Consider the following 12,025-nt stretch of genomic DNA (forward strand, 5'->3'; position numbering starts at 1 on the left):
TGTCATAGAGTGTTCTGCCTATGTTTTCCTCTAAGAGTTTTAGAGTGTCTGGCCTTATATTTAGGTCTTTAATCCATTTTGAGTTTATTTTTTTGTAGGGTGTTAGGGAGTATTCTAATTTCATTCTTTTACATGTAGCTGTCCAGTTTTCCCAGCACCACTTATTGAAGAGGCTGTCTTTTCTCCATTGTATATTCTTGTCTCCTTTATCAAAAATAAGGTGACCGTATGTGGGTGGGTTTACCTCTGGGCTTTCTATCCTGTTCCATTGATCTATATTTCTGTTTTTGTGCCAGTTCCATACTGTCTTGATTATTGTAGCTTTGTAGTACAGTCTGAAGTCAGGGAGCCTGATTCCTCCAGCTCCGTTTTTCTTTCTCAAGATTGCTTTGGCTATTCGGGGTCTTTCGTGGTTCCATACAAATTGTGAAACTTTTTGTTCTAGTTCTGTGAAAAATGCCATTTGTAGCTTCATAGGGATTGCACTGAATCTCTAGATTGCTTTGGGTAGTATAGTCATTTTCACAATGTTGATTCTTCCAATCCAAGAACATGGTATATCTCTGCATCTGTTTGTATCGTCTTTAATTTCTTTCATTAGTGTCTTATAGTTTTCTGCATATGTCTTTTGTCTCCTTAGGTAGGTTTATTCCTAGGTATTTTATTCTTTTTGTTGCAATGGTAAATGGGTGTATTTCCTTAATTTCTCTTTCAGATTTTTCATCATTAGTGGATAGGACTGCAAGAGATTTCTGTGCATTAATTTTGTATCCTGCTACTTTACCAAATTCATTGATTAGCTCTAACAGTTTTCTGGTACCATCTTTAGGATGCTCTATGTATAGTGTCCTGTCATCTGCAAACAGTGACAGCTTTACTTCTTTTCCGATTTGGAATCCTTTTACTTCTTATTATTCTCTGATTGCTGTGGCTAAAACTTCCAAAACTATGTTGAATAATAGTAGTGAGAGTGGACAACCTTGTCTTGTTCCTGATCTTAGAGGAAATGGTTTCAGTTTTTCACCATTGAGAATGATTTTGGCTTTGGGTTTGTCATATATGGCCTTTATTTTGTTGAGGTAAGTTCCCTCTATGCCTACTTTCTGGAGGGATTTTATTATAAGTCGATGCTGAGTTTTGTCAAAAGCATTTTCTGCATCATTGAGATGATCGTATGGTTTTTCTCCTTCAATTTGTTAATATGGTTTATCACATTGATTGATTTGTGTATAATGAAGAATCCTTGCATTCCTGGGACATACCCCACTTTATCATGGTGTATGATCCTTTTCATGTGCTGTTGGATTCTGTTTGCTAGTAATTTGTTGAGGATTTTTGCATCTATGTTCATCAGTGATATTGGTCTGTAGTTTTCTTTGTGACACCTTTGTCTGGTTTTAATATCAGGGTGATGGTGGCATCATAAAATGAGTTTGGGTGTGTTCCTCCCTCTGCTATATTTTGGAAGAGTTTGAGAAGGATAGCTGTTAGCTTTTCTCTAAATGTTTGATAGAACTTGCCTGTGAAGCAATCTAGTCCTGGGATTTTGTTTGTTGGAAGCTTTTTAATCACAGTTTCAATTTCAGTGCTTCTGATTGGCCTGTTTATATTTTCTATTTCTTTCTGGTTCTGCCTCAGAAGGTTGTGCTTTTCTAAGAATTTGTCCATTTCTTCCAGGTTGTCCATTTTATTGGCATAGAGGTGCTTATAGTAATCTCTCATGATCCTTTGTATTTCTGCAGTGTCAGTTGTTACTTCTGCTTTTTCATTTCTATTTCTATTGATTTGCGTATTTTCCCTTTTTTTCTTGATAAGTATGGCTAATGGTTTATCAATTTTGTTTATCTTCTCAAAGAACCAGCTTTTAGTTTTATTGATCTTTGCTATCATTTCCTTCATTTCTTTTCTTTCTGACCTGATCTTTATGATTTCTTTCCTTCTGCTAACTTTGGGATTTGTTTTTGTTCTTCTTTATCTAACTGCTTTAGGTGTAAGGTTAGGTTGTTTATTTGAGATTTTTCTTGTGTCTTGAGGTAGGATTGTATTGCTGTAAACTTCCCTCTTAGAACTGCTTTTGCTGCATCCCATAGGTTTTGGGTCATTGTTTCTCCATTGTCATTTGTTTCTAGGTATTTTTTTATTTCCTCTGTGAGCTCTTCAGTGATCTCTTCGTTATTTAGTGGTGTATTGTTTAGCCTCCAGGTGTTTGTACTTTTTACAGATGTTTTCCTGTAATTGATATCTAGTCTCATAGTGTTGTGGTCAGAAAAGTTACTTGATAAGATTTCAATTTTCTTAAATTTACCAAGACTTGATTTGTGACCCTAGATATGATCTATCCTGGGAAATATTACATGAGCACTTGTGAAGAAAGTGTATTCTGGTTTTTTTCGGATGGAATGTCCTATAAATATCAATTAAGTCCATCTTGTTTAATGTATCATTTAAAGCTTGTGTTTCCTTATTTATTTTCATTTTGGATGATCTGTCCATTGGTTAAAGTCCCCTACTATGATTGTGTTACTGTCGATTTTCCCTTTTATGGCTGTTAGCATTTGCCTTATGTATCGAGGTGCTCCTATGTTGAGTGCATAAATATTTACAAGTGTTATATCTTCTTGGATCGATCCCTTGATCATTATGTAGTGTCCTTCTTTGTCTCTTGTAATAGTCTTTAAAGTCTATTTTGTCTGATATGAGAATTGCTACTCTTGCTTTCTTGTGATCTCCATTTGTATGGAATATCTTTTTCCACTCCCTAACTTTCAGTCTGCATGTGTCCCTAGGTCTGAAGTGGGTCTCTTGTAGACAGCATATATATGGGTCTTGTTTCTGTGTCCATCCAGCCAGTCTATGTCTTTTGGTTGGATCATTTAATCCATTTCCATTTAAGGTAATTATCCATATGTATGTTCCTATTACCATTTTCTCAATTGTTGTGGGTTTTATTTTTGTAGGTCTTTTCCTACTCTTATGTTTCCTGCCTAGAGAAGTTCCTTTAGCATTTGTTGTAAAGCTGTTTTGTGGTGCTGAATTCTCTAAGATTTTTCTTGTTTTGTAAAGGTTTTGATTTCCTTGTCGAATCTGAATGAGATCCTTGCTGGGCAGAGTAATCTTGGTTGTAGTTTTTTCCCTTTCATCTCTTTAAATATGTTCTGCCACTCCCTTCTGGCTTGCAGAGTTTCTGCTGAAAGATCAACTGTTAACCTTATGGGGACTCCCATGTATGTTATTTGTTGTTTATCCCTTCCTGCTTTTAATATTTTTTCCTTGTATTTAATTTTTGACTGTTTGATTAATATGTGTCTTGACATGTTTCTCCTTGGATTTATCATCTATGGGATTCTCTGAGCTTTCTAGACTTGATTATTTCCTTTCCCATATTAGGGAAAATTTCAACTATAATCTCTTCAAATATTTCTCAGTCCCTTCTTTTTCTCTTCTTCTTCTGGGACCCCTATAATTCGAATGTTGGTGCATTTAATGTTGTCCCAGAGGTCTCTGAGACTGTTGTCAATTCTTCTCATTCTTTTTTCTTTTTTCTGGTCTGAGGTAGTTATTTCCACTATTTTATATTCCAGGTCACTTATCCATTCTTCTGCCTCTGTTATTCTGCTATTGATTCCTTCTAGAGAATTTTAAATTTCATTCATTGTGTTGTTCATCATTGTTTGTTTGCTCCTTAGTTCTTCTGGGTCCTTGTTAAATGTTTCTTGTATTTTCTATTTCCAAGATTTTGGATCATCTTTACTATCATTACTCTGAATTTTTTTTCAGGTAGGCTGCCTATTTCCTCTTCATTTTTTGATGTGGTGTGTTTTTACTTTGCTCCTTCATCTGCTATGTGTTTCTATATCTTGTCATTTTGTCTCACTTACTGTGTTTGGGGTCTCCTTTTCACAGGCTGCAGGTTCATATTTCCTGTTGTTTTTGGTGTCTGCCCCCAGTGGGTAACATTTGTTCAGTGGGTTGTGTAGGCTTCCTGGTGGAGGGGACTAGTGCCTGTATTCTGGTGGATAAGGCTGGATCTTGTCTTTCTGGTGGGCAGGACCATGTCCAGTGGTGTGTTTTGTGGTATCTGTGACATTATTATGATTTTAGGCAGCCTCTCTGCTAATGGGTGGGGTTGTGGTCCTGCCTTGCTAGTTGTTTGGTGTAGGGTGTCCGGCACTCTGGCTGTTGGTTTTGAGTGGAGCTGGGTCTTACCGTTGAGATGGAGATCTCTGGGAGAGCTTTTGCCGTTTAATATTCCATTGAGCCAGGTGGTCTCTGGTGGACTAGTGTCCTGAACTCAGCTCTGCCACCTCAGAAGCACATGCCTGACACCCAGCTGGGCTCACCAAGACCCTGTCAACCTCACAGCTCAGAAGAAAAAGGAGAAAGGAAGGAAGGAAGGAAGGAAGGAAGGAAGGAAGGAAGAAGAAAGAAAGAAAGAAGAAAGAAAGAAAGAAGAAAGAAAGAAAGAAAGAGAAAGTTATTAAAATAAAAATTATTAAAAAGTAAAGAAAGAAGAGAGCAACCAAACCAAAAAACAATCCACCAATGATAAGAGCTAAAAAACTATACTAAAAAAACACAAAAAACAAAAAAAGGGATAGACAGAACCGTAGGACAAATGGTAAAAGCAAAGCTCTACAGACAAAATCACACAAAGGCCACCGCCTCAATTTTGGGATGATTCATTGTCTATTCAGGTATTACAGAGATGCAGGGTACATCACATTGATTTTCAAGATTTATTCTCTTGCTCCTTGTGGCTGCTGGGAGAGGTTTCCCTTTCTCTTCTTTGTTCTCACAGGTTCTGGGGTTCAGCTTTGGATTGGCCCTTCCTCTGCGTGTAGGTCGCCTTAGGGCATCTGTTCTTCGCTCAGACAGGATGGGGTTAAAGTAGCAGCTGATTAGGGGGCTCTGGCTCACTCAGGCCGGAGGGAGGGAGGGCATGGAATGTGGGGCAAGCCTGCAGCGGCAGAGGCTGGCATGAGATTGCAACAGCCTTAGGTGCCCCATGTGTTCTCCTGGGGAAGTGGTCCCTGGATCATGGGACCCTGGCAGTGGCGGGCTGCACAGGCTCCCAGGAGGGAGGTGTGGATAGTGACCTGTGCTTGCACACAGGCTTCTTGGTGGCTGCAGCAGCAGCCTTAGCGTTTCATGCCCGTCTCTGGTGTCCCCACTGATAGGCGCAGCTCACGTCCGTCTCTGGAGCTCGTTTAGGCAGTGCTCTGAATCCCCTCCGCTTGGGCACCCCAAAACAATGGTCTCTTGCCTCTTAGGCAGCTCCAGACTTTGTCCCAGACGCCCTGATTGCTAGCTGTGGCATAGTAGCCCCCTTCAGCCTGTGTTCACGCAGCCAACCCCAGTCCTCTCCCTGGGATCTGACCTCTGAAGCTGGAGCCTCAGCTCCCAGCCCCCACCCATCCCAGCAGGTGAGCAGACAAGCCTGTCAGGCTGGTGAGTGCTGGTCGGCACCAATCCTCTTGCGGGAATCTCTCCGCTTTGCCCTCTGCACCCCTGCACCCCTCCGAAGCTTCCGCTTCCGCCCTCCACCACCGGCAGTCTCCGCCCACGAAGGGGCTTCCTAGTGTGTGGAAACTTTTCCTTCTTCACACCTCCCTCCCAGAGGGGCAGGTCCTGTCCCTATTCTTTTGTCTCTGTTTTTTCTTTTTTCTTTTGCCCTACCCAGGTACATGGGGAGTTTCTTTCCTTTTGGGAAGTCTGAGGTCTTCTGCCAGCGTTCAGTAGGTGTTCTGTAGGAGTTGTTCCACATATAGATGTATTTCTGATGTATTTGTGGGGAGGAAGGTGATCTCCACATCTTACTCCTCTACCATCTTGAAGGTCTCCCCTTCTCATTTTAAATACAATAAAAATACTCTTAGTTAAGTAATTTATCCAAAGTCATATAGAAAGTAGGCAGGAAGCCAGATTTTAAACCAAGCAATCTAATCTGAAAGATCAAACACCTATTCCTTTGTACATTATCTAGACATGTCACAAGACCAAGGTCCGTGGAGGACTTGCAGCTATTGGGGCCACTGAAATTCCCTCCAGTCATCTCCCTCCACAGGTCTCTCATGCATTCAAGGAACAAAACATCCCAATGATTGAACACTTTCCGGTCTCATTCTTTTTGAGCCCTTATACATGCCAGCCATTGGGCCAGGCTTTTCACATACATATCCCATATTAGAGAAGAAGAAACTGAGGCAGGAGATCCAGAAACTTGCATAAGATGACAGAATTAAAAACCAGGAGGGCCTGGACTCAAATCCAAACAATCTGACTCGGGGGTAAGTCTGTGTTCTTAGTCATACTGCGCTGTCTCCTCAACATCTGAATCAGCACGCACAACTTCCCCAGGCCAAGAAGTGTTCATGTATACCCATATTAAATATAAGTAATATATCCATTTATTTTTTCATCCACTTATCGGTGTGAATGACTTCTCTTCAAAATTATACAGCCATCGTTGCCACCACTGAGTCATACTTTTGGAGATAGAATATTTTGGAAGTGAAGGTGAAAGGAAAAGATAACTTAGAGAACTCGAGGAAGGGGAGCCAATCTAGGTCAGGAAGTGACCTCACAAACTTGCAGTAGAGTGAAGGCAAGAATGTAGGTCAAACAAGATTAGAGTTCAAAATAGGATCCAAACCTGAGAAGGCACAGGGTGATGGATGTATATTTTATCTGCCTCATAAATAAATGCAGATGTATTATATCTTATGTATTCCACTTACCCCTTAGCAATATAGTAGTTAATATAAAGATTTTAGATTTAGACTATTTGAGATTTGACTTTTTACTCTATCATTAAACATGACCTCAGCAAATTTCCAAATTTCATCATCTACAAATGGGGTTAGACATACCAACATCCCCAATTCGTCCTGAAAAACAATTGAAATAATATTGTATTAGGTGCTACAGAAAGTAGTTGCTAATTTTTATTATGGGTAGCTATTATTTTATTATAACTTTGCTTCGCTTTCCTGAGTTTTGTAGTCTCAACTTGAAAATGTTAACCTGATATATTTCATTTTGCTTTTCCATTTTTCGTCTGCTTCTTATAAAGTACAGCATGGTAGATTCCAGTAATATTAAAACATCTGTGTATCTCTAGTAGTAGTGTTGTACAGTAAGGTGACTTTTTTCTTTTTTTTTGCGGTACACGGGCCTCTCACTGTTTTGGCCTCTCCCGTTGCGGAGCCCAGGCTCCGGACGCGCAGACCCAGCGGCCATGGCTCACGGGCCCAGCCGCTCCGCGGCATGCGGGATCTTCCCAGACCGGGGCACAAACCCGTGTCGCCTGCATCGGCAGGCGGACTCTCAACCACTGCGCCACCAGGGAAGCCCGTAAGGTGACTTTTTAAAAACACATTAGGAATAATAGATTTGAAGTGACTTTATTCTATGCAGGGATTCATCACACACATTTTATCTAAACTGTTTACCCTGACCATTTGACCTGGCTTTGAAGAAGGTTTTGTTTTGTTTGTTTTTCTTAAAGTAGAATAAGTCACTTATTTAAAGATTATTCAAACAACTGTGCCTTGGATTGTTGAATAAGTTGAATGTATATTTATATGGAAAGAAAAATGGTAATGTTTCCCAGTTGATTTAGGCTGTTAAGTGAAATAAGATTGACTGAGGTAGGTCCTCTCTTACCTCTTGCATTGTATCAAGGTACTTTATTTGGAAAACTTTAATTTTTTTTCTGTTCATAGTTTATATACAGTGAATAGCATTTTAATATAAGAAATGCAAATTTAGGTGTTAAGGTGTCATGGGAAGCTTTAAATGTAGCACAGTTATAATGGAAAAGCAGTGGTTTCACATACCTAGGATTTTTATTATTATTTTTTTTTATTTGCAGGATGAGTAAGAGATACTTACAGAAAGCAACAAAAGGAAAACTGCTAATAATAATATTTATTGTAACCTTGTGGGGGAAAGTTGTGTCCAGTGCAAACCATCATAAAGGTAAGCTGTTCTGTTTTCTTCCTCAGCTCTCTGAGGAAGGGGACTCCCTTTAACACAAACTGTTATGTTCTGCTTTTACTGGTCAGTTAATTTTACTAAATGTGGGTCTGCCCATGGCAATTCTCTTTAAGTAAAAATGCAGAAAGAGTTATTCTTAATATGGCTTTGATAGGTAATGAATGATTATTTAAATGTTTCCAGGATTACTGACACTTCTGCAAATAATGTTCAAAGAGTATGGAATCATGACTTTGTTTTCTTCTTAGCATTTCCATTTTTAAGATAATGATGTTAAAATGTTGAGTTGACACGTAATAAAGATGAGTTTCAAATTGCAGTCATCCTATAATGAAACCATCTTTAATGATATGTATCTTAATAATACGTATACATGTAAATTTCCTTTCCGTGCTTTTTGTAGATCATATTTCTTTACGCCACAGTACATCTTTGGCCGCTCTTTTTTTTTTTTTTTTTGGCCGCTCTTTTGATTCTGCCCCAGTATGATAATTGAGAAGGCTCAATTCTGCCATAGAATAGGGTGACGATATTGTTTTATATGTGTGTGTTAAGCTTGACAGCTCAAAATTATGCCCTTTCTGTTCTCTTTCTGAGCATAAGACTCAGTATAGTGAATACTTTTTCCAAGATGAATTAAAATTCCATTTAATTTTATTTTAGTCTATTTCTGGACTGTTCCTTCCATAATCAAATATTCATAACCTGAAAAGTCAATTTAGATTTTTCTGTGAAATATGATTTTACAATTCTGTTCTCTTTCCTCTGTAAAGTCCGCAGACTAGCAACTTACTTTCTTGTTTTATTTTTGATTGAAGAGAAAGTTAAGACTGCCTTGAATTTTGTAACACTGAAAATAGTTTACACATGTGCATTTAATTAGCATTTAATTACAGAACAAGTACACCAGGGAATGGAAAATGATGTGGTGTGAGGGAGGGATGCTTATAGACAAAATCTTTTCCCCCGTGTTTAAAACCAAAAAGAGTCATCTTTCAAAATATGAATTTTATAAAGAGGTCCTTCATATTTCACAATCCTGTTTTTGCCCCACAGAGAGAGAGAGAGAGTGTGTGTGTGTGTGTGTGTGCATTTCTTCTTTTCTTTAGTACAGCACTTGGATTCACAGATAAAACTTTAAATTCTCTTTAATAAGGGTTACTGGTATAAAATTACGAAGTCGTTAAGGAAGATGTTATTCACATCTAGCTCCAAATTGGCTACAGTGAACCAAACTGAAGGACAAAGCAGCCTTAAATACTTACCTTGTAAAAAGGGGCAAACCGCTGGGGCCAGGCCCCATGCCTTGGGCTTAACAGGAGAAGACACATCATCCATACATGGTCACCCCAGTGCACCTTCCCAGCCTATAAAAGTAGAATTGAGAGCTTTGGGAGAGATTCATAGTAATTATGGGTGTCATCCCAGCAAAGCAAGGGTTCATGATAAGGATGCTTTCTCATCTCCGAAGCCAAGTGATGGGGTCTCTAAGAGAATCATTCATGAGGACTGCTCCACAGTGAATATTGCATACAATTTTTAAAGCTGTTTTTAAGAATTTTTAAGTTGTGTTATGTTCTATGCTAACTCCAAAACTAGGATCTTTTCTTACTTTTTGCCGAAAAATATATTTCTTGAACATAAGAGATTATACCTTGACTCAGAAAACTCACTCAAAGTGCCAAACTCAAAGTTCTAAAACATTATAGAAGATAAACTTTTGTGTTGTTTCGCTGATCCATTTCCACCCTACCAAGAATATTTTGGAGGAAGAATTTAGGAAAGATTTCTCTGCCTCTCCCTTTCCCTCCTTCCCCTTTTCCTTTCTTTCTTCCCTTTACATTTTCCATGCAAAATGCCCCCTTTGTTTAAACTGTTTTACATTTAATAAGTGTAATGTACATATATGTTTTAGGACATATTCATAAAATGAACACATGTGTGCTCACGCCCCGAGTTGAGACATGTAACATTTCTAATTCTCTTGAACCTGATTGTGTCTGCCACTCTAATTTCATTCCTTTGCCTCCTTACCCAAGATAATCACTATTCTAAATTTTGTAATTATAATTCCCTTGCTTTTATTTATAATTTCACCATGTATTTATACATATCCAAATGGCATGCTGCTTAATTCTGTTGTTATTGAATTTACATAATAGTATTATACTGTATTTTTCTTTAATTTGCTACCTTGCCCAACAATATATTTGTGACATTCATTATACTTGATGGTAACTATAGTTAATACTAATTTTTTTTTTTTTACTGTTGCCCCATATTTTGTTGTTTGAAGTCACCACAATTTATGTATTTATTCTCTTTGTACCTGAACAGTTGGTGTTCTATTTCTTGTCATTATGAACTATGCTTCTATGAATATTCTACTTCTTTCCTGGTGCACATGTGCAAGGGTTTCTCAAGAGCACATTCCAAGGAGCAAAATTCTGGATCACAGGGCATTGCATATCTTCAGTCTTACCAGATTATGTGAAATGCTTTTTTCCAAAGTGGTAGTACTAAGAAAGTTGTTTAAGTTATTTCTTTTTACTGGTGTATAGTAGATTTACAATATTATATTAATTTCAGGTATACAACATAGTAATTCAAAATTTGTATAGATGATATTCCATTTAAAGATTTTATAAAATATTGGCTATATTCCCTGTGCTGTACAATATACCCTTGTAGCTTATTTATACATAATAGTTTGTACCTCTTATCCTCTATCCTTATGCTTCCCCTCCCTCCTTTCCTCTCCCCACTGTTAATCACTAGTTTGTTCTCTATATCTGTGAGACTGTTTCTGTTTTGTTATATTCATTTGTTTATTTTAATAACATACAGTATTTGTCTTTGTCTGACTAATTTCACTAAGCACAATAACCTCCAAGTCCATCCATGTTGTTGCAAGTGGCAAATTTTCATTCCTTTTTATGGCTGAGTAGTATTCCTGTGTGTGTGTGTGTGTGTGTGTGTGTGTGTGTGTGTGTGTGTGTGTACTGCATCTTCTTTATCCATTCATCTTTTGATGGACATTTAGGTTGCTTCCGTAGCTTGGCTATTGTAAATAAGACTCCTTTGAGCACTGAGTGTATGAAAATTTTGAATTAGAGTTTGCGTGTGAATTTTTTTTTTAATTGAAGTATAGTTGATTTACAATGTTGTGTTAGTTTCAAGTGTACAGCACAGTGATTCAGTTATACACATATATGTCTGTGTGTGTGTGTGTGTGTGTATACAGATTCTTTTCTCAGATTCTTTTCCCTTATAGGTTATCACAAATATTGAGTATAATTCCCTGTGCTATACAGTAGGTTGTTGTTGGTTATCTATTTTATATATAGTAGTGTGTATATGTTAATCCCAACCTCCTAATTTATCCCTCTCCCACTTCTTTCCCACTTGGTAACCAAAAGCTTGTTTTCTATGTCTGTGAATCTATTTCTGTTTTGTAAACAAGTTCATTTGTATCTTTTTTTTTTTGATTCCACATATAAGCAATATCATATGATATTTGTCTTTTTCTGTCTGACTTACTTCACTTAGTATGATAATATCTAGGTCCATCTGTGTTGCTGCAAATGGCATTATTTCATTATTTTTTATGGCTGAGTAGTATTCCATTGTATATATGTACCACATCTTCTTTATCCCTTCATTTGTCGATGGACATTTAGGTTGCTTCTATGTCTTGTCTATTGTAAATAGTGCTGCAATGAACATTGGGGTGCATGTATCTTTTCAAATTATATTTTTCTCCAGATATATTGGATATATACCCAGGAGTGGAGTTGTTGAATCATATAGTAGATCTATTTTTTTTTGTTTTTAGAGGCAACTTCATCCTGTTTTCCATAGTGACTGCACCAATTTACATTCCCACCAATAGTGTACAAGAGTTGCCTTTTCTTCACATCCTCGCCAACATTTATTATTTGTGATCCTTTTTATGATAGCCATTTTGACAGGTGTGAGGTGATATCTCATTGTGGTTTTGATTTGCTTATCCCTGATTATTAGCAAT

The 12,025-nt window shown here is 37.8% G+C and overlaps 1 protein-coding gene across 3 annotated transcripts in view; it reads left to right on the top strand.

Moving 5' to 3' along the window:
* TAFA2 (TAFA chemokine like family member 2) overlaps window positions 1-12,025 on the top strand; it is a 546,641-nt gene that overhangs the window by 379,447 nt on the left and 155,169 nt on the right. For all 3 annotated transcript variants that reach the window (XM_032647106.1, XM_032647107.1, XM_032647105.1), the window contains one exon: window positions 7,874-7,980. In XM_032647106.1, coding sequence (XP_032502997.1) covers window positions 7,875-7,980 — 106 coding nt within the window. In that variant the 5' untranslated portion in view covers window position 7,874. The remainder of the gene's footprint in view (window positions 1-7,873; window positions 7,981-12,025) is intronic.

Source organism: Phocoena sinus, chromosome 10 (genome assembly GCF_008692025.1).
Source record: "Phocoena sinus isolate mPhoSin1 chromosome 10, mPhoSin1.pri, whole genome shotgun sequence".
NCBI lineage: Eukaryota > Metazoa > Chordata > Mammalia > Artiodactyla > Phocoenidae > Phocoena > Phocoena sinus.